This window comes from Phyllobates terribilis, unplaced genomic scaffold (genome assembly GCF_046119375.1).
Source record: "Phyllobates terribilis strain yellow unplaced genomic scaffold, ASM4611937v1 Scaffold_1__5_contigs__length_1240528914, whole genome shotgun sequence".
In the NCBI taxonomy this organism is placed as follows: Eukaryota; Metazoa; Chordata; class Amphibia; order Anura; family Dendrobatidae; genus Phyllobates; species Phyllobates terribilis.
In genome coordinates this window covers 1,151,191,662-1,151,213,376 of record NW_027362761.1, presented here as the reverse complement: position 1 = coordinate 1,151,213,376, position 21,715 = coordinate 1,151,191,662, and the positions used below count along the sequence as shown (strand labels likewise).

At 41.1% G+C, this 21,715-nt stretch overlaps 1 protein-coding gene across 1 annotated transcript; it reads right to left on the bottom strand.

The window, feature by feature from the left end:
- Positions 1-10,916: 10,916 nt before the first annotated feature.
- DRD5 (dopamine receptor D5) lies at positions 10,917-14,141 on the bottom strand. The gene has a single exon (XM_073648489.1). It carries the CDS (start codon positions 13,348-13,350, stop codon positions 12,043-12,045), a length of 1,308 nt encoding a protein of 435 aa, XP_073504590.1. The 5' UTR covers positions 13,351-14,141; the 3' UTR covers positions 10,917-12,042.
- Between the last annotated feature and the right edge of the window lie 7,574 nt (positions 14,142-21,715).

The window sequence follows — 21,715 nt, the reverse complement described above, 5'->3', positions numbered from 1 at the left end:
AGCAGGATTAAATAGCCTCCCTAATGATCAGGTGTTGAATACTTCCCAATCATCCCCAGACAGCCACTCCCTGCTAGCCTGCACAGCAGAATGAATACAATTCCACCATTCCTTAGTACCAGACAAAGCAGCGTCCTGCGTTGCCTGGCAACCCACTAAATCAGTGACAGACACGGCGTCCCGCTTCCTCACACAACCTACAACACCAGATTGCGATGCTAAAAAAGATTGGTACAGTCTCCGTGTACACGTAGTAGCTCTGCCTCCAGGATCAGGACAATGGCGGCACCTGCGACCGGAGTAGCGCAACACCGAACCTGCTCTATTCCCAAGGTGGGAGCACAGAACCATGATTCCGAACAGTATGTGGAAGAACTTCCTATGACTCTGTTTCCCAGATTCTGCTGGAAGGGGAATACAGCTGTAGAAACAGAACCTTGGGAAGTGCTCCAACACTCCCAAAGCCCTTCAGCCTCATTTTCATATTGATTCAAATAGTGATTTCTTGGCAATGGAGGAGCAGACTGTCTAGCTAGAGGTATGGATGGACTTGCAAGAGTGCTTGCGCATATGAACGGTTTGGGGGTGAAATCGTGCTGACAGATTTCCTTTAAATATTACTACAAATTTTAATATAAAGAATAAGAAAGAGCAGCTCACCGAACCCCAAAATCACCTCTGTCAACGGAGATGGGGCCACACCATAGATTACACAGAGAGCTATAATTAGGATCCTTGTGTTGTGACAACTCCCAGCGCAAATTTGGAAAACTGATAAACTTTCTCCTGTTTGCAATAAACCAAAGAAACAAGAACAATATAAATAACTCAACACAACTAATCTAACAAGCGGTTTCTCCAAATTTCGTCCCAAAATCGCACTTTTCCTGACTACTGCAGTTATATTAGTTGTGTTGCGCTATTTCTATTGTTCTTGTTTCATTGGTTTGTAACTTTTGCTAATAAACCAAATTTGCATGGGGGTTGAACAACCTTGACTACTACTAAAAGCAACTGGAATAAAAAAGGGAAGAAGATCTTGCTGTGATTGCTGGGGGTAAAGACTGCTGGTGTAAAAAGATTATCTGGGACTTCATAATCAATTGCCTTAGGATAGGGCATTAAAGGGAACCTGTCACCTACAAAAATGCCATTTACCTGCAGATTTTGGGCCTGATTCAAGACTAGCGTTCATACCGGTCCTGATGATGGGCGTACTGTAGTCAGATGCTCCTGACTCATGAAGAGAAGCACGCCTCTGCAGAAATATGGAGCATCTGATGAGTGGCGTACATCTCTATTCGCCAGCCCAGAAATCTTACTTCAGTCAGGTACTAGAGTGAGATTTCTGGGGTAGGAAACACCACATCATGAATTCGACAAGCTGTGGTGTCACGCCCAGCCACAGCTCCGCTCATTTTGTCAGAGCTGGGAGAAACCGGTGTGGAAGTGGCCCCTTTACCTCTTGGGAGCTTGTGTGGCTTCACAAGTTGCACCAATGGTAAGTCTGCCCCTGTGCACATAGCAATCTTTGGTTGCACAATTTCCAGCCTTAAGCCTGGGGCTCAAGCCTCGGGATCCTCATAGTGTGCACATTGCGTGCTGTCAGGATTCTCTAGTGCCCGAGCCGGGATCAGGCCGGCATGTGAAAGCAAGTATGGGATTTTCATACATGCGGTCACATGCCGACTAGACATGTGCAGCCTCTGTCAATACAAGTGAATTGAGCGAGGCTGAACACGTCTAGTCAGAATGTGGCCAAAAGTATGCAAATTACATAACTGTGGTCACATAACTGCACCGGCAAATCCTGACAGCACACACTGTGAGGATTCACAAGTCTGCAGTCACAAGCCTGAATAACTCCTTAAACTACTAGCTGTTGGGCACAGTGTGGTTTGTACTATTTTGATACTATATTACGAAGCTGCGGCAACTACAACAAATGAGAGAAGGAGCTTCAGAGGGATTTAAATAGAGGGAGAACATTACTGTAACCAGCTTGACCAACTATCAAAGGGGAGCATGCCTATGCCTCGTCCACTGCGGAGATTGTGGAGGTGATAATATGTCCACATAATATCATTTTCGGTGGTATCGCAATTTATAGTCATCATTGTAACACTGCAGCCGTGAAGCAGTTAATCCAGATGCTTGTCAGCTTCATTCCACAGACATTTCAGCATTGTGTGTAGTAAATCCCATCAGACTCATTCATATGCAACAGCAATTATTTATTATTCAGTCTTTATAAATATCTTTTAAAGGTGGAATATCCCCAGATAGTAGGATGAGCACGTTACCGAGAAGTCATTCCTTATCTCTCCCCCACCTCCTTCTTCGCTGTGCAGTCTACTATGGCTTGTTGCTTACGTGCTCGTCTTCCATACATGAGATTGTTCCCCTGGATGTATTTGTATTGGCTGCCTTGTTCTTTTTACGAGCAATGAGTGATAAATGATAATGTTTGTAGCGCTCTCCTTATGGTCATGCCCTTAGAAAAGATTACATTACCCCCAAAGATGTGAAAAGAACGGAAAAACAGGAACTCTATTCTGCTCCATATACAGTCAGGATTCCTCTGTGAACACACGTAGTAAATACAATTATAATGAAGCTCAGTGCAGAAAAAAGAGATATGTACAAAGGAAAGCGGTATACATATAGCATGGAGGGATAAGAGATAGATATAGATAGATAGATAGATAGATAGATAGATAGATAGATATGAAATAGATCGATAGATAGATAGATAATATATAGATAGATAGATAGATAGATAGATAGATAGATAGATAATAGATAGATAGATAGATAGATAGATAGATAGAGATATATATGAGATATATATAGATAGATAGGTAGATATTAGATAGATAGGAGATAGATAGATAGATAGATAGATAGATAGATATGGGATAGATAGACAGATAGATACATAGATGATAGATAGATAGATAGATAGATATTAGATAGATAGGAGATAGATAGATAGATAGATAGATAGATAGGAGATAGATATATAGATAGATAGATACATAGATGATAGATAGATAGATATTATATAGATAGATAGGAGATAGATAGATAGATAGATAGATAGATATTAGATAGATAGATATGGGATAGATAGATAGATACATAGATGATAGATAGATAGGAGATAGATAGATAGATAGATAGATAGATATTAGATAGATAGATAGGAGATAGATAGATAGATAGATAGATTATAGATAGATAGATAGATAGATAGATAGGAGATAGATAGATAGATAGATAGATAGATATTAGATAGATAGATAGGAGATAGATAGATAGATAGATAGATTATAGATAGATAGATAGATAGATAGATAGATAGATATTAGATAGATAGATATGGGATAGATAGATAGATATTAGATAGATATGGAATAGATAGATACATAGATACATAGATGATAGATAGATAGATAGATAGATAGATAGATAGGAGATAGATAGATAGATAGATAGATATTAGATAGATAGATATGGGATAGATAGATAGATAGATAGATTATAGATAGATAGATAGATAGATAGATAGATAGATAGGAGATAGATAGATAGATAGATAGATAGATAGATAGATAGATATTAGATAGATAGATATGGGATAGATAGATAGATAGATAGATAATAGATAGATAGATAGATTATAGATAGATAGATAGATAGATAGGAGATAGATAGATAGATAGATAGATAGATAGATAGATAGATATTAGATAGATAGATAGATAGATAGATAGATAGATAGATAGATAACACTGTTCTACATATTTTCCGGTTCAGTTATGTCTTATGACTTGAGCAATTTCTTAATGATTTTGACCTCCTGAATTCAAATCTGACAATGACAATCTTTACTTGTTTTCCTTTTACTGCTACATATAATTAATGCATAAAAGTTTCAGTACTTTGAAACATTATTATTTTTGCAAATATAAAGATGCAGAATATTTCGTTATGCCAATTTTCTGACATCTATTTAGAGGAAACTTAGCATCAATTTAAATAACTAAAACATTTCTGAACAGTGAACACTATTGGGAATTATAAAGAGTTACAGAAATTGCACTACAAAATGTGGTCCTCATTCAGTGACAACTCTTTTTTGCTTGTCTCTTGTACTCCTGCATCGGATCATCTCTTACAATTGTCCGACAGTAATCTGCAAGCATTGATGGATTCCATTTTCCTTATTATCTTTTCTCCATAGCCACAATATCATCTCTCACCATGCTTGTCGCTCACTGCTCCGCAGTTTGGTGGAGAGAAGTATAGATGTGAATGTAAGAAATTAATCTTTAAGGACATGTTACAGCCAAGATCTTTATATGTTTTGAGATTTTCCATCAACTATTCAGTTATCTGCTCTTGAGTTTCCCAAAAAATGAATCACCATCAATGTGAATGCTAACCATGCAGCCTTTTCCTTGCCCTGCAATGAACGGAGAAACTCCTCATCTTGAAGAAGCTTACGTATCTGAGGTCCAATAACCATCCATAAATAGCAAATGGTAGTGTGATCATTGGCTCTCTCCAGATCATTGGGACTGCAAGAGGCATAGATTGCCTCTTCCCAAGCAACCAATGGGTAATATGTAATGCACATCTATTGCAGCATATGTGTGGAGCCCAACTTTTGTCCTGATCTTCTCTTATTCTGCAGCCAAAATAAATGTTGTAGGCTTTCCTTATCATGGTAGTCAAGTTTCGCCTTTGTGACGCCAAAGTGGCTTCTCCCTATACTGTATAATAATAGTAATAATAATAATTTTTATTTATATAGCGCCAACATATTCCGCAGCACTTTGCTGTATGTAGCAAAAACGATCTGCTTTGTTGATGCAAGACTGAATCATATCTGAAAAAAACATATAGAAACATGTCAACAGGCTAAGAAACTAAGCTAAGAAATAAAAAAGGGGGTGGGAAGCTCATCAACGTTGCTAATAGAGATATCTGCTTGAAATAAACCAACACAGCGGGTGCATATTCAGCTGGCAGTTTGCAGCAATAAGAGGCAGTAGAAAAGGAAATTCCGCACATCCATAGGTAATATAAAAAAGTTATTTTATTGTAAATCCATTAAAAAATTAAAAAAAAACATATTCAGGGGGGATAAAAAACTGACGCATTTCGAGCGTTGAACCGCTCTATGATTAAGAGCGGTTCACCGCTCGAGATGTGTCAGTTTTTTATGTGTTTTTGTCATTTTTTAATGGATTTACAATAAAATAACTTTTTTATATTACCTACGGATGGATGTGCGGAATTTCCTCTTCTACTGCCTAAGCTAAGAAATCCTAAAACTGTATACCTTACACAGAGAGCATTTATAAAAGTAGGTGATGCAACTGTAATTAAGATTATGTCATTAGAACTGATTTTGCGTTTTTTGATTTGGTTACCCTAAGATGACAGAATACTGAAGGCTCAATAGACTAAATAGATGACGTAATAGACTAGCTACTAACAATACAATAATGATGATGAAATAATAAAGACGCAATTTTTCTTTAAGCCTGCATGAAAGGTGTCATAAGTAATTACAACCTCCTCTGGATCTTGAAAATTAGAGACAATCAACAAATTTAAGCATCATATTCATTTTCAGCACCACAAAATTATTTATTTATTTTACTCCCTTATATAGCGACATTAATTCCGCAGAACTTTACAGATATTATCATCACTGTCCCCATTGGGGCTCACAATCTAGATTCCCTATCAGTATGTCTTTGGAGTGTGGGAGGAAACCGCAGAACTCGGAGGAAACCCACACAAACACGGGGAGAACATACAAACTCCTTGTAGATGTTGTCCTTGGTGGGACAACGCTGCAAAGCAACAGTGTGAACCACTGAGCCACCGTGCTGCAAATTTATAGTGATTTAAATTGATGCTTCATTCAAAAGATACTAAGCTTTTATTTTTTTAATTCTGCTCTCTGGCGCCCCCTGGCGTTATTCCATTACGTCCTGGTAGTGGGTGATCAGCTGGTCTAGTTTGCACAGTTCCTGTCATAAGAGTCCCCCCAACTACCCACCCGCAGCATGCACAAAGTACTCTGTCACAAGTCTGACAGCCTGCTGTAAGCACAGTGTCTGTGATTCACCCCCTCCCCCTGCGCTCACAGCTCACCTCTGGGTGAGATGGTTCTTCTTCACAGACTTGTAAGCACAATAGCAGAGAGACGCAGAGAGACGCTACCTGCGCTTAGTCTGTGAAGCAGAACCATCTCCCCCTCTGCTTCTGTCTCTGGAGCATGTCTACTCACCTCAGCAGCTCCACTGTCTGACACAGCGTGGAGCGCAATGAAGTGATGTCATCGAGCCTGCTGTGTCAGATCCAGAGGGGGAATGTTGAGAGAGAGAGTGTCACATCATTGCTTTCAATTGTATAGGCATTTGCCGATACAGTTGAATGCGGGGCGGAGGGACGGTGCAGCCTGGCTGGAGGTAGGGCCCGGTGCAGGGGAGCGCCCGGTGCGGATGCTGACACTGGGCTCCCCTGGTTCACGGGTCCCATAGAAGTTGCGCGGCCTGCCTCCATTGGTGCTATGCTACTGAGTAAGGATGATTTTGAGAAAGGTCAGGAATCAGCCCAGAACTACACAGGAGGACCTGGTTAATGACCTGAAGAGAGCTGGGACAACAATCCCAAACATTACCATTAGTAATACACTATGCCATCATGGACTAAAATCCTGCAGGGCACGCAAGGTCCCCCTGATCACACCAGCACATGTCCAGGCCCGTTTGAAGTTCGCCAATGACCATCTGGTCCAGATCCAGAGGAGGCATGGGAGAAAGTCATGTGGTCAGATGAGACTAAAATAGAACTTCCTGGTATCAACCCCACTCGCAGTGTTTGGAGGAAGAACAAAGATGAATAAAGCCTCAATAACACCCTCCCAACCGTGAAACATGGTGGGGGAAACAGCATACTTTGGGGGGCGCTTTTCTGCAAAGGGGACTGGACGACTGCACTGTATTGAAGGGAAGATGGAGGGGGTGATGTATTGCGAGATTTTGGCCAAAACCTCAAAACCTCCTTCTCTCAGTAAGAGCATTGAAGATGGGTCATGGCTGGGTCTTCCAGCATGACAATGAACTGAAACACACAGCCAGGGCAACTAAGGAGTGGCTCCGTAAGAAGCATTTCAAGGTCCTGGATTTGGCCTAGCCAGTTTACAGACCTGAACCCAATAGAAGATCTTTGGAGGAGCTGAATCTCAATGTTGCCCAGCGACAGCCCCGAAACCTGAAAAATCTGGAGAAGATCTGTATGGAGGAGTGGGCCAAAATCCCTGCTGTAATGTGTGCAAACTTGGTCAAGAACTACAGGAAACGTCTGACCTCTGTAATTTCAAACAAAGGTTTCTGTACCAAATATTAAAGGGGTATTCCCTTCTCCAAGATCCTATCCCAATATGTAGTAGGTGTAATAATAGTAATATTAGCAAATACCTCCAATTAGAAATGTAGTATAGTATTTTTTATTCACTATGTCTCTTTCCTCATGGGCAGGCATCGCAGGACCTTAGTTATCCATGGTTACGACCACTAGCAACTAGATAACTAACTGTGACTTTATCAGTGGAAGGAACCATGGATACCTAACGTCCTGCGATGCCTGCCCATGAGGAAAGAGACATAGTGAATCAAAAAAACTATACTACATTTCTAATTAGAGGTATTTGCTAATATTATTATTATTACTACACCTACTACATATTGGGATAGGATCTTGGAGATGGGAATACCCCTTTAAGTTCTCTTTTTCTATTGTATCAAATACTTGTTTTTTGTGCAATAAAATGCAAATAAAATCATACAATGTGATTTTCTGTTTTTTTCTTTTTATATTCTGTCTCTTCCATGTGAAGTGTACCTACAATAAAAATAAAAATTACAGACCTCTCCATTCTTTGTAGGTGGGAAAATTTGGAAAATCTGCAGTGTATCAAATACTTATTTTCCCCACTGTCTGTGAAATAGACAGATATAGATGGTAGATAAAAGATAGATAGATAGATAGATAGATAGATAGATAGATAGATAGATAGATGTAATGTAGATATATGTAACATATTGATGGCATCAGAACCAGATTGCAAGCTCTGCTGGGTGCCAGAACCCCAGTAAATGATTACATAGCATCTACAGATCATCTCTAAGAACAATAATGCCAGGCACAGCATGGCATCATTCAGAGCTTGTTTCAGCTCTATAACATTGTCATTAGCAATTATTATCGGTTACTATTAGACTCCATATTAGAAGCCCCTGGGACGATCATTAGCAGAGAGTAGCCCAAATTAATGTAAATTTATCTCATTTTACCATTTGTTTCTGTATAATCGAATAACATAATTTCCAAGTAGGAATATTGATGAGAAGTTGCTCACACTGCCAAGTTTATTTTCAGTTTTAAAGTCAATCTTCCACCTGAATATATAGCCCTACATAGCGGGAGCATAATACGGGTATTGGTCTGCTATAGTATTAGCCGAAACGGTATTAAAATATAATGTGAGAATTGGTTCAAAACTGATAAAAGAATATGAGTATTTATAAGTGGACCATTGTCCCAATCTTCTCCTTCCTCCCCCGATCCCTCTTCTCAGTGAAGGCCACCATGTACACATGCAGAAGCACAGTAGTCATCCATCACCTGTACCTGGAGAGGTGTTAAGAGGCGGGGAAGAGCCCCTCATGTATATAGTGACGTATAGCTATAATAACTATATTTTTGTACTCGGGCTCTATGTAGGCAAAGGAAAAACATCAGAAGCTTTGCACAATGCCTTGACATACTTTGACTTTTATGGTATGCCGAGAGTGGTAGTTGTGCAAAGAAAACGAAAAGTCTTTATCATCAGAAAATTACTTATTATTACTTATTATGTATTTTTAAAAAATATGTAATGTTTTTTTTCACATATCACAATCTATACTAAATATAAAAAATAAAAATCTTGCAATTTTCACACTGGCCATCGGGGATTTTTCAGACCCTAACTTCCTGTTGTTTCAGGAAACAACACATGTACATAGCCACAGTGGTCAGACTCCAACCCTATCTTTTGTATTGAAGCATCTAATGAGCCTGCACAAAAGTCATTGTGAAGGAAGGAGGAGCAGGGTCAGCTGTGACATCACCTATGATTGGTGGATTCTTACCTGCATATAGAGCTGTTACCTGTCTAAGGGGAGGTTCACACAAGCATATAAAAAATCATTCAGTTTCATCCAAGAGAGTGGGATGATTTTTTTTCTCACTTGTCATCAGTGTGCTGTCTGTATACAATCCGTTTTTACAGCAGCAGCTATTAATCATTTACAGTTTCCTATGCTACAGAATTGAACTGTATCCTTAAAAATCGGATGCCATACTGTGTCTCATCTGATTTATGGAAGAAACTAGTGAATGCACTCACAGATTCAGTCAGTGAAAAAAATCGCTCATCTGCACTGTCTCATTACATAACATTGGTCCGAGTGCTATCCGTATTTTCCACGGACAGCACTCAGACCAAAAATACGGTTATGTGAACCAGCCCTGTCCCTGCCTCTGATGATAATGAGCCTGCTGAAAGCTCTTCCTGAAAGGACTGCAAATTTGACTCTATAAAAGTCCAAGTGACCAGTTTAAAAGTTGCAAGATTACTATTTTTTTTAATTAAAGATTGTGATATGAAATAAAAATCCATTTTTAATACATGTAGCATAAAAAACGTTAGGTCATATTTAAATTTTTGTCACTTGCCATAAATAAATATTTTTCTTTTACGTGATCTAAATGTTGTTCTCTTGAATCTGGCGGGGTTTTTTTTCTCTTGTTCCTGCACCTCTTCTATCCTGACATATGGTCCTCTCTTACATGTATGTTAAAGCACTTTAAATGTAAGTCCCCTGCCCCTGGCGTCTTCACCATTATCAGTGCTGCTCAGGTCCCATGGCGTCATCTTGTGACAGTAGCTTCTGAATAGTCGGAACTCAGAAGCTTCCTCACAAGCTATCAATACAAGTCTATGAGAGCCAGAACGAGACTCGCATAAACTTGCATTAAAAAGTGATCTTCGTACCGCTCCATGAAACACTGGAGCTGCCGGCAGGTCACTTTTGGCCGGAGACTGATGGGAGCGGCAGCGAAAAACAGATAAAAATGCCGGAAGGTGAGTAGGAGGTAGAGGACAGGGGGCTTACATTTAAAGCACCACTCCAGCGGTGCAATAAGAAAAAATGCTGGAGTGGTGCTTTAAGCTAGTCTTTTTTGTCAAGTGGGTGTGTTCATCAACTGTTCTCTACGGGAGGCTTATTGAGGGCCATGCCCAGTTGCCTAAAAAGAGAAACAAGGGCTATATCTCAGATGCAGAAAAAAATAAATAAACATCACCAGATTCAGGAGAACAGCGGCATTTACACCAGTGGAAAAAAAATACATATTAATGGCAAGTGACAGCTTACTCTTAATGAAGTGTATTTCCTGATTCAGTGTAAGAATACCCCTGTGTACAAACCACAATGAATGGAAGAGCTGAAATAACCTGCGCAGACCGCAACCCCTATCAATCACAACTCCATTAGCATCATCAAATATTCATGAACGTACTATATACTCTGAAGTGTGAAAATGCAGCACATGTCCCCAGACCCATAGCATGAAGCTCCAGGGCTCCAGTGCAAATTCTTCCCCACTTACCATTTCTAGCCCTGGTGTCCTATTATGTGGGAAAAGAGACTTTTAGGATCCTTTAGGCATTTGGATCTGGTGCAATGTCTCAATTGATAGCCTATGTTCTGCCAAATCTTGATTAACCCATGTACGACCCCTTCAAAGCAACATTTTATATGGTGTGTATAATTATAAACAGTAAGTTATTTAAAAAATAAATCATAAAATGTATATTTAATGTTACAGTCAATGATAATACTGCACTTCGGAGAAGAAAAGAAATACATAGATACTTTATATTTACACAACGCACTAATATGTATCCACAGAAACACGCACTACATCTAAATCCATATTCTGATATGTAAGAGCACTTGATTCATTAAAGCAATGAAACCAATACCTTCTTGAGGTAGAGCACTACAGACAGCAATGGAGGGGATGTATTAATTTGCAGGGATGGGGGCTGGTAATGTTCTGCTACACACATGGGGGCACTGTGGACATCTCACAAGCAGCATATAGGGCTTTGTATCATGAGTTGCTTTTTTGGTATTATGTGTTTTAGAAACACTGAGCAGCTTTACAGGAGGATTACTCAGTCTCACAGACAGCAATAAGTGATTATAGCAGTGGATGCCTTATTGTGAGCCTCTTTAACCCTTTCAATAGCAGATGGGAATCTGATTTAGGTTTTACATTTATATAACATTTGGTCCTCCTTACATAACCTGCTTGTTAGTTGAGTAACAGGGTTGAAATCATTGTGAAGCTTGATGACATCTGGAGGGATAATAATGGAAGGCAGATAGTTACAATGTATCAAGGGGTTTCATCATGATTTTACTTAACAGAGCAGTTGGATGTTTTTTTCATGTTGCAGTTATATAAAAAAAAAAGTGATGCCCATGGCAAACAACTGGACAAAGCTAGGTGATAAAAGAAAATGCCTAGGAGAAAAAAGCAATTGTTTTCTACTGCATCAGTTTCATGAATTCCTCCAATAATATATGAGCTATTGCTGTATGATATGTAATATAGTAATTTTGAGAGTGTGTTACCTTGACCCATGCATTGCTAACTTGTAGAGAATATATGCCTTCATCTCAGTAAAGTGCTAAGAACAATGTCTAATTCCCATACAAGGCAATAAAACAATAATGTTGTCGCCATATATAAAACACACAAACACTCACGTAACTTTAATATAGGTATACTATAGTGTCATCATAATTTACTTATTTGAAATGTATGGGAAGGAGTGATGGCACCAAATGATAATATATCACTATAACCAGACATGACTTGGTCAACATGAGAAACATTGGTTTAATGGAACCCATTTGGCATAGAGGGGGTAATTTTATGGAGTGAAATCTCAGTGTCACAGTCCAGCTCACACATTGAGCTGGTGGCTATCTCAATGTTTGCAGATGTTTGTGAGATCTGAGACATGCGGTCAAAAGTCTCATCATTGTCATTTATACAATCCACCACGTTGGGTATCATATTGACATAGGCTGTCACGATATCCTTGTGGAATATGGTGTCTTGATTGTAGGATATTAGCTCATTGCTGATATTGACTGTTTCAACAGGGGTGGTAGAACACCAGTGTCCACATCCCAGAAGACTGGAGAAGACCTTACGGAAATCAGCATTGAAAGCGTAGATGATAGGGTTCAAAGAAGAGTTAGCCCAACCAAACCAGACAAAAATGTCAAATGTGGTCTCACTGACACAAGGCAGACCAGCTTGGGGGTCTCCAGGTGACCTGTCACAGAAAGGAACCATGCAATTCAAGATAAAAAATGGTAACCAGCAACACACAAATACCCCCATGATCACAGACAGGGTTTTTAAAACTTTTGTTTCCTTCTTGATGGAAGTTTTCAGGCTAGTATGGTGGGTTCTGTAGTCAACACGATTGCTCCTGCAGCTTTGGGCATGTTCTGCTGCTCTTTCCAAGGTAGATATCCTCCTGATCTGGATCTGTGCGATCCTGTAAATCCTGGTGTAGGTGACAATCATAATAGCTACTGGTATGTAAAAACTGATCAGGGAGGAAGAGATTGCATACGTCCTATTCAAGCTAGAATCACAGTTTTCTGCAGTCTGGTTGTTCATGTCTGGAGCATCTTTTCTATCTCTGTGCCAGTTCAACTGAACGGGTATAAATGAAATCAAGACAGACAAAGTCCATGCAGCGCTGATCATCAGCAATGCCACCTTTTGGGTCATCTTCCTCTCATATCTAAAAGGGCTAGAGATTGCCCAGTATCTGTCCACACTAATGACACACAGGTTGAGGATAGAAGCTGTGGAGCACATGATGTCAAAGGCCACCCAGATGTTGCAGAACTCCCCAAATGGCCAGTGACCTGCAACTTCTGCTACAGCTTTCCAAGGCATCACCAAGAGGGCTACCAGAAGATCAGAGACAGCTAAAGACACAATGAAAATATTGGTGACTCTGTTACGTAAGTGTCTAAATCTCATGACAGCTGTACATACCAAGATGTTACCGAAAAGGGTCCACAAGATGAGAAGGGACAGAAGACTCCCTGTGATTATCTGTCCTGCCACCAGCTCCCTTCTCTGCTGAACTTCTTGGAAAAGGCTCCTATTCACTAACATCTCTGGATACTTTACGCACTGTTACTCCTCTCCAAGCTGAAATTGGGGGACCATAGAAGAACCCATAGTGCCATCCTGGAAGGATGGGCAGCAGGACAGGCACCCTCCATGTAAAAGCAATTCTTCTAGCCCCCTGCGTTGTCTTCTTCTCTGGAGAGCTTGCAGTCTATGCTCAGAGCTGTCAGTATGGCACAGCTGCAGAAAGCAACCCAGCTGGGTGCAAGTGCGCAGCTGGAGACAGATCCTTGTGCCTTCTTATACATTATTACCCCAAAAGCTTGCAATCCACTTCTCTTGTCTTAAGACTGGTTCTCTTCAGCTGCTCTCAGACCTTAGAAACTTGCTGGGCTGATATCCATCCAAGATGAAAAGTCCTGATTTCAGGCACATTCTGGAGCACATTTTATAGACTCCCTTGCATCCAAACCTTTTAATCTCCTCTGCTGCAGTCTAATGATTAACCCTCTCCTTGTAGTGTAGCAGGCACTGGCTCAGTGAGAAAATACCTGCCTTGTGGCTCTGGTGGATGGCAGTGAATTCCTCAGGATACTGCTAGCACGTCACTCCAGATGCAGCCAGCCCCAAGTGAGATATGAAGGACATATTGATGCCTTAAGGCCAGCAGTGTCCTCCACCCCCTGCACACACAATGCTGGGCTATTTCTGCCTCATATGAAAGTGTCTCCATCAGTCATTTTTTTTATCCAGGTTTTATATAGTAATGGCATTATATTGCAGCACACATAAAGCTTATCTATAGCAAACACATTATTATGCTCCCTGGCCATTTATGACTCAACACCCACTTTGCACACACATTGTATGACTGTTGTGTGGCTATTTTCTGCTGCCTATGACCTAAAACCTTCTGAACCTATCAAGATCTCTAGTATTTTCCACTTCAATATCATTCACCAGTAAAATATTTCTTCCGCACAGTAAAAAAGGCAAAGAAAATCGAAATTCAGAATGGCAACAGTGATTGCATATTGTACCCATACAGTGATAGGTATGTACCCTGCTGTCTATATCTGCTTGGACTTGGTGTATAGTCACATTTACATCCTGCAGCTTTTTATACAGTCTACTTTATAAGACAGGATGACAGTAATACCTATATAGCTCCTTAGTTACTCTACATGCAGTGGTGGTGGAGGAACTGTAAGTCCCAGCATTGCATATTGGCATCTGATCTATAGAGATTACATTTACGCTTACAAATGGTCAAAGAGTCGAAGAAGAAAACAACGATCAAAAAATCCCCATAAGAATGAAAAACGTATAAAAATATCTTTATTGAACATCAATTATCCATAGATTACAATAGGACTAATGGTAGCATGGTGTGCAAATACAAAACACACAAAGACAAACTACCCACCCAGACCATGTGTGAAAAGACTTATAACTAACACAGGTATATACCACACAATTATATAAGTTAATATCTCCATGCCTAAGTACCAACTAACAGTCATTAATAGTACCAACAATTTCATGATTAGCATAACAGGTACCTGCAGGGATGACAGTATAAACACACACAGTCTCCAGCTGGGTGCATGTCCACCCCTACGCGCGTTTCGGCGTACCTTCGTCAGGGGGCCACATGGTGCTGCAGGTAATCCAATAAATACGTTATATTATTACAATCACAATTATAGGTGCCCTATTTGTCTAGATATTAGTCACATGTTTTTTATTCAGATATTATATAGTATAAATTTTGGGTTCGTGCAGACATCCGTATTTTCAATCCGAATGTGATCCGACAAAACATTGGATGGCTCTCAGACCTATGTTATTCTATGGGGCCGTGCACATGTCCGATTTTTTCCTGGGACAGAGTCTGTCCAAGGAAATAATCACAGCATGCACGAGTTGGATCTGATTATCGAAACGCACTCAGCCATGTCAATGATTCCATGAAAAACAATCAGACTGCACTCAGATGACTTCTGAGTGCAGTCTGATTTTCTCGTACTGACAGAATGAAGAAGATGGGGACATTTTTTTTTCCTTCTTCTCCACATCCAAGAAAGTTGGATCACACTGATCAAATTCTGATAATAGTCTGATCAGAGTGTGATTAGCATGGACCGATTTTCTTGAATGAGACAAAATACGGTCTTGTGACCCTAGCCTTAGAGAAATAAATGAATTATTAAATGCTGTATACCTGGATAGAAGGTAGAACTGTAAGGTGCAGCTAACTAATAATATAGTTTAATCTTCAGTTACCTTTATAGTAGTTGCTGTAATATACTTTATATGTCAGTATAAGACTTGAAGCAAATTCTTCAACTTAATTTATTCTATAGTATAGTGCATCTCTTCAGAGAAGAAGCATTCAGCAAGGTGTCAGTGCAGGGATGCCAACTTGATATTTTTATTTTTTATAGACAGCTTATCAAAAAAATCACAGACAGGCAACATTTTTTACGGACTTATTGAAAAACCAAGCATAGTTGATACTGTGAATAAGAACACAAAGTTCGAAACGCATCAGATAGCATGCTGTTTAGAGCATTTTTTAACATGTACTCTTTTTAATCATGTTCAAATAAATTTCAAGTTTTTAATTAATTCCCTGGATTTTGTGCTAGATAAATCTCTCTTTCCTGCTCCGGGTGCGGACACAGTATGGGAATTAAGGGGGATGGGTGCGGACACAGTATGGGGAGCAAGGGGGGGGGCAAAAACATTATGGGTAGCGGGGGAGATGTGTCAGGAGACTAATGAAAGAAATAGTGTGAGGAGACAGTATGGCATGAGAAAAATGGGAGGGTGCACAGAATAGAGACTGGGTAGTGTGGAGGGCGGTATGGAGATGAGGCAGCATGAGGGGACAGTGTGATGCCACAGCAAGGAGGGGAAAGTATGCCGAGGAGGGGGAGTGTGATGAGGGAGCACAGTATTGAGACTGGGCAGTATAGGGGACACAGTATGAGAGGACAGTGTGAAGATGTACCATGCACAGTCTGTGGATCATATTTTGTGCACGGAACGTAATGAGAAGCAATTGTCTATTCAGGGGCACAGCGTAGGGGAATAATTTTATTCAGGAGCATTATAATGACACTGCTATTTTTAATGGTATCATTTGGGGATGAGCTGCACAAGACCAGAAAAGGTGGAAGTCTGCAGAAATGAGCTGTGGCTGTGAAAACTCATCATGGCATTTTATTTTTTATGTATTTATTTTACTCACTTATATAGCGCCATTAATACCACAGCGTTTTACAGATATTATGGGCACTGCCCCCATTGGGGCTCACAATCTAAATTCCCTATCAGTATGTCTTTGGATTGTGGGAGGAAACCGGAGAACCCGGAGGAAACCCACGCAAACACGGGGATAACATACATCATGTACTGATGGTGGTTTTATTTATGTATTCCTGTACTGATGGTGGTCCTGGTGATGTATTCCTGTACTGATGGTGCATTCCTGTACTGATGAGGGTTTTGATGCTGTGTTCCTGTACTGATGAGGGTTCTAGTGATGTATTTCTGTACTGATGGGGGTTCTAGTGATGTAGCAATCCATAACTTGTAAGATTTCATGAAACATGGCTATGTTAATAAATTGTTGTGCCATCTGACAAGTTAAGGGTTTTCCAAGTTTGTGAAGAGTCTGCAGTCATTCTATGTGACTGCAGACTTTTGAATTCCCACAGCGTGCACTGCACTCTGTCAGGATTCTCTGGTGCCGGCAGTGAGATTTGGACACATACGGTTGTGTGCCGACTAGACACGTGTAGCCTCACTCAATGAAAATTAATTGTGTGAGGCCGGACACGTCTAGTCGGAATGTGGCTAGAAGTATACAAATTGTATACTTGTCCTCACATGACCTTCCATTCTTGCCACCGGCAAGGGAGAATCCTAAAAGTGTGCAGTGCAGGAGTTGTGAGAATTCAGAAGCCTGCAGTCACCTAGAGTGACTGCAGACTTTCATCTCAAACCTGGACAATCCCTTTAATTATAAAATTAAGCACTGCAGCATGCCAATCCTAACAGCGTGTAATATGCTCACTGTCAGGATTCAGCTCTGCTTGATAGTTCCAGCAGTCATCACATGGCCACTCATATGCTATTTTCATACTTACGGTCACATGACAACTAGCTTTTCTTCTTGCTTCTCTCAGTTTTTCACTGAACACTGAGAGAATTAGGAAAAGCAGCTAGTCAGCATGTGACTATAAGTGTACAAATTGCATATGAATGATTGATAACATGACGACTACAGAAATTGCTTGAGGGGGTAGGGGCGCCAAACTGAGTTCTTGCCCCGGGTGCCAGAAAACCTAAATATACCTCAGTATTCATCCACTTTATAGCTGATAGATGAAAAGCAAAATTACTGTGGTAAGACTCATGGTCATATGTATCCTAGAGGCAGCACATGTGGCTGCTACAGGGGGAGGAAGTTTCAGGTTATTCTTGACCTCTTTTCAACTTCCGGGCTGCTGTGTCAACTATGTGTCACTGATGATGTCATGCTGATTGACAGTTGGCTGCCCGCAGTTATACAACGGGGAGCTGCCTGTTAATCATCATGACATACATAGTCACACCCCATCAACAGAGCAGAGTGGAATAGATGCTGCTGCTCTATTGACGTGACGTCACCGAAAGCCACACGATCCATCTGTGACCACCATTTTTAGGCCATTGATAAAAGATAATAAAAAATAGTCCCAGATAACCCCTTTAAATGGGTGGTGAGAACCCTTGATCCTCATATTATTGTGACATTTGCACTGCAGTAACTGCAGACGTAACTCTATCTTATCTGTAGTCTTATCTATTATGCCATAGATTTTGTGCTGTATAACAGCTTGCCAATAAAGGAAATCTTATTTTTCTCACACAATATACTATTTGTCTTTACAGGAGCAGTCAGCAAGTTATTACTGTGGCAGGAGTCGTATTCTCATCATATCCTGATAGTCTTGTTCTCTTGTCCCTTATGGTTCTTTACATAGTACGGTACTTCATATGCAGCACTAGACTTATCACCTGTAGGCAGAGAAGAGGAGATTTACTTAGATTTTAATTATAGATTAAAGTCTTAAAGTTAATTAAGCTGGAGTATGATGCCCCTAACTTTATAAGAGGTGCACACCACTTAATAAGTTGGCACATCTTTGGATATCCATATAGCAAAAATTAAAATCCAATGAAGCAGATGTAGGGGTACCAGGTAATATGGAGGGAATTTATCAAGGACTTTGGGTCAGTATTTTGGAGTAAAAAAAAGTTGTTGTTTTTCATGGCAAACACAACAAAGCAATACATGGGCAACATTGGGAAAAAAGGTCCAATGGAGTCTCAATGGATGCTCAATGGCTCTGTCGGGGTACTGTCGGAATCCCATTTTTTTTTGTCGCTCCTGACAGAAACACTAGAAACAAAAATGGCATGCGCCGAAATTTGCAACTCTTTTATGACAGAATACTGAACCAAAGCAATTAATAAATTTCCCCCATATTTTCTGGCATCAACGTCTCCACCCATCGAGTACGCCATGTCTAAAACCAGGAGTGGCTTTAAAATATATGGCTGAGCTTTCATAAAGAGCAACTTTGTGGAGGGCATCTCACAACATTTTGATCCTGTCAGTCTCTTCCCTCTCCATTGCTCAGTGGTTAATTAACATAAATAATCATAATTTAAATATACTATTCACTATTAATTGTTCATATAGAGTTTCCGTTTGGCACACTCCTTTCCCTGAACAAAGGCAAAGAAAATGTATCACATCAGCTCACTCTGTTCAGGTGTCACGCTGGTAGATATGGACCCACTGCTCCACGGACTGGGCATACCTTGGAGGGGCATAACTAAGCGGTTACCTGGTCTTCACTAGAGCCTCTGATGGTGAGGTTAGGCTTGAGATGCAGGTAGCCATGACGCGCCCAGGGGGATACAATGGTTACTTGGTACCCGGGCCTTGACCGGCTGTGGGATGTCACGGCAGTCGGCTCCCGGGCCCGTACCCTGGGGTCACTCTTTAACAGTTTTGTCTCATGACGCCACCTGTGGCTCCTGGTAATGGGTACCAGTGCTGCTGCAGACCTCCGGGGTTGATGGGATGGCAGCTGGGATGTTTCTGCTCCCCACAGGCGGAGCGGGCCCCCGGGGCAGGGTTGATGAAAGGGATGCAGGTGAGAGGTGGCCCGGTCGGGTCAGGGGGAATGACAGACACGCATACAGGGGATTTGCTTCAGTACCTTTACTGGTGTAACGGCAGGTATGATCCAGGGTACCTAGTAGGAAGGGTGCACTTCTGGACTCTCCCCAGTGAGCGGGTAGTAGGCCTCCTAGTCCGTTTCTTCCTCTCTCTAAAGCTTCTGGCCAGTCTGGAACTAGGCCTAGCTTCTATGCTGTTTCACTCTCTCACCTGTCTGCTTGGTAATAGAACTTTTCTCCGGCTATCACTATCCCTGGACGCTGGGGCCTTCGTGGTTCCTAGTTCTGTAAAATGATGGTAGCTTCAGGTTGACCAGGGATCTGGAATCCTCCTGCTATGCCGGTTGTCCCTACTGGGTGTGGAGGACCCTGTAGGGGCGGATCCGGTGTCCGGCTTGTGTCCTGGGGTGAGCTTCAGATGCTCCTCTGACCCCTTAACTGTTAAGAAAGGCTACAAGCACTAAGGAAAGACAGGAGATCTGTCCCTACAATAGAACTAAGCTAGATCCCTACGATGTAACGGGGAACCTGATCCTGCGATCAGACCCGCTAAAGTCCTCAGCTAGTCTGAACGAAGACCTATAGATGTGAGGGAGGGATCCCTACAAGAACTAGGGACTGGGAGAAAGATGGACACCTCCTAGCAGAAATTGTAGCAGTAAAAAGACAAACACACAACATAGAACATAAAGGTCAAAAGACCTAGCTAAACTGACTGAGAAAGGTTACAAAGCACCTGGCTAGCTTAAGAGTAGAAATTACAATGAAGTCCAGCATGGCCAGAAGGGCGGAGCAGGATTAAATAGGCAAAAAGGTCATGTGACCAGCAAAATAGAAAAAACCTAACAGGAGAGTTCTAACATTAACTCCTCTCTCCACTCTCCTAGCCTCGGCCACACTCGGGGCCCTCAACACAGCAGCAGATGTGCTGCTCCTTCACTGATCTAAAGTGTCAGCACACTCTCTGCCTACCTAACTCCACCCTCCAGTATATATATCCCTAACAGACTCCCTCTGGTGGAATGAGGTGGAAGGGTGGAGGTGTCTGTTATGTAACCCGGAAAGGTGCTTACAGAAATAGGTTTGGAACATTCTTGCTGCAGTTTCTGCTGTCAGATCCTTGACAGGGGCCACCACCAGGAACCGGGAATAGTGATCCACCATGGTCAGGGCATAGGAATAGCCTGACCTGCTGGGCAACAGTTTGACGTGATCCAGAGCGACAATCTCCAGGAGTTGGGTTGTTTTGATGGACTGCAAGGGTGATTTCTCACTTCCATAGTCTTTCCTTCTGAGGCTACAAGGCCCACAATTCCGGAACCACCTTTCTATGGAACTCCGCATTCCAACCCAAAAGAACCGGTCCTTCAGCAGGGTTTCCAGCTTCTTCCAGCCAAAATGACCTGCTTGGTCATGGTATGCCTCTAGCACCATCTGGATATCCGTCCTGAGTAGTGTTGAGCGATACCTTCCGATATCGGGAAATATCGGATCGGATTGGATCGGACCGATACCGAAAAAGTATCGGATATCGCCGATTCCGATACCGGAAACCAATGCAAGTCAATGGGACAGAAATATCGGAATGAAAATAAACCCTTTCTTTCCTTGTAGGTTAATTCTACATGAAGGAAAACAACTAAGAATAATATAGAATGTATTGGGGGAGGTGGGGGAGACAATAAAGGCATAGAGGTTTAGCCCAATCAAATGGAATAGCAGGAATTAATATTTTTTTTTAAGACGTTCTGAGTTACGGAAATATTGACTATGTTAAGTATTTTTATATTTTGTCAGATATTTATGTTTCACTACTTCCATGCTCTTCACCTTCTTTTTTACTTCTCCCACACTTTCTCCTTCATCATCTTCAGCATCTTTTTCATCCACTTCTTCTTCACCTTCTTCATCTTCTTCTTCTTCACCTTCTTCGTATTATTCTTTTTTTTTACATTCTTCATATTCTACTTCTTCATCTTCTTCATCTTCTTCTTCTTCATCATATTCTTATTTGTGGCAGGCATTCCTGTAGTTGTTATCTATAAAAGGTTGGACATTACAACTTTCGTTCTGCCCGTCACAAAAGATTTACAACAGGATTTGTCCGCGTTCAGTTTAGCCTGCAGCAGCAGGTCTTTTCCAGGGGCACCACGAGGAGGAACGGACT

What these genes read in the sequence shown, in the direction of transcription:
- DRD5 (XM_073648489.1), bottom strand. Translation starts at nt 13,350, where the DNA reads ATGTTAGTGAATAGGAGCCTTTTCCAAGAAGTTCAGCAGAGAAGGGAG.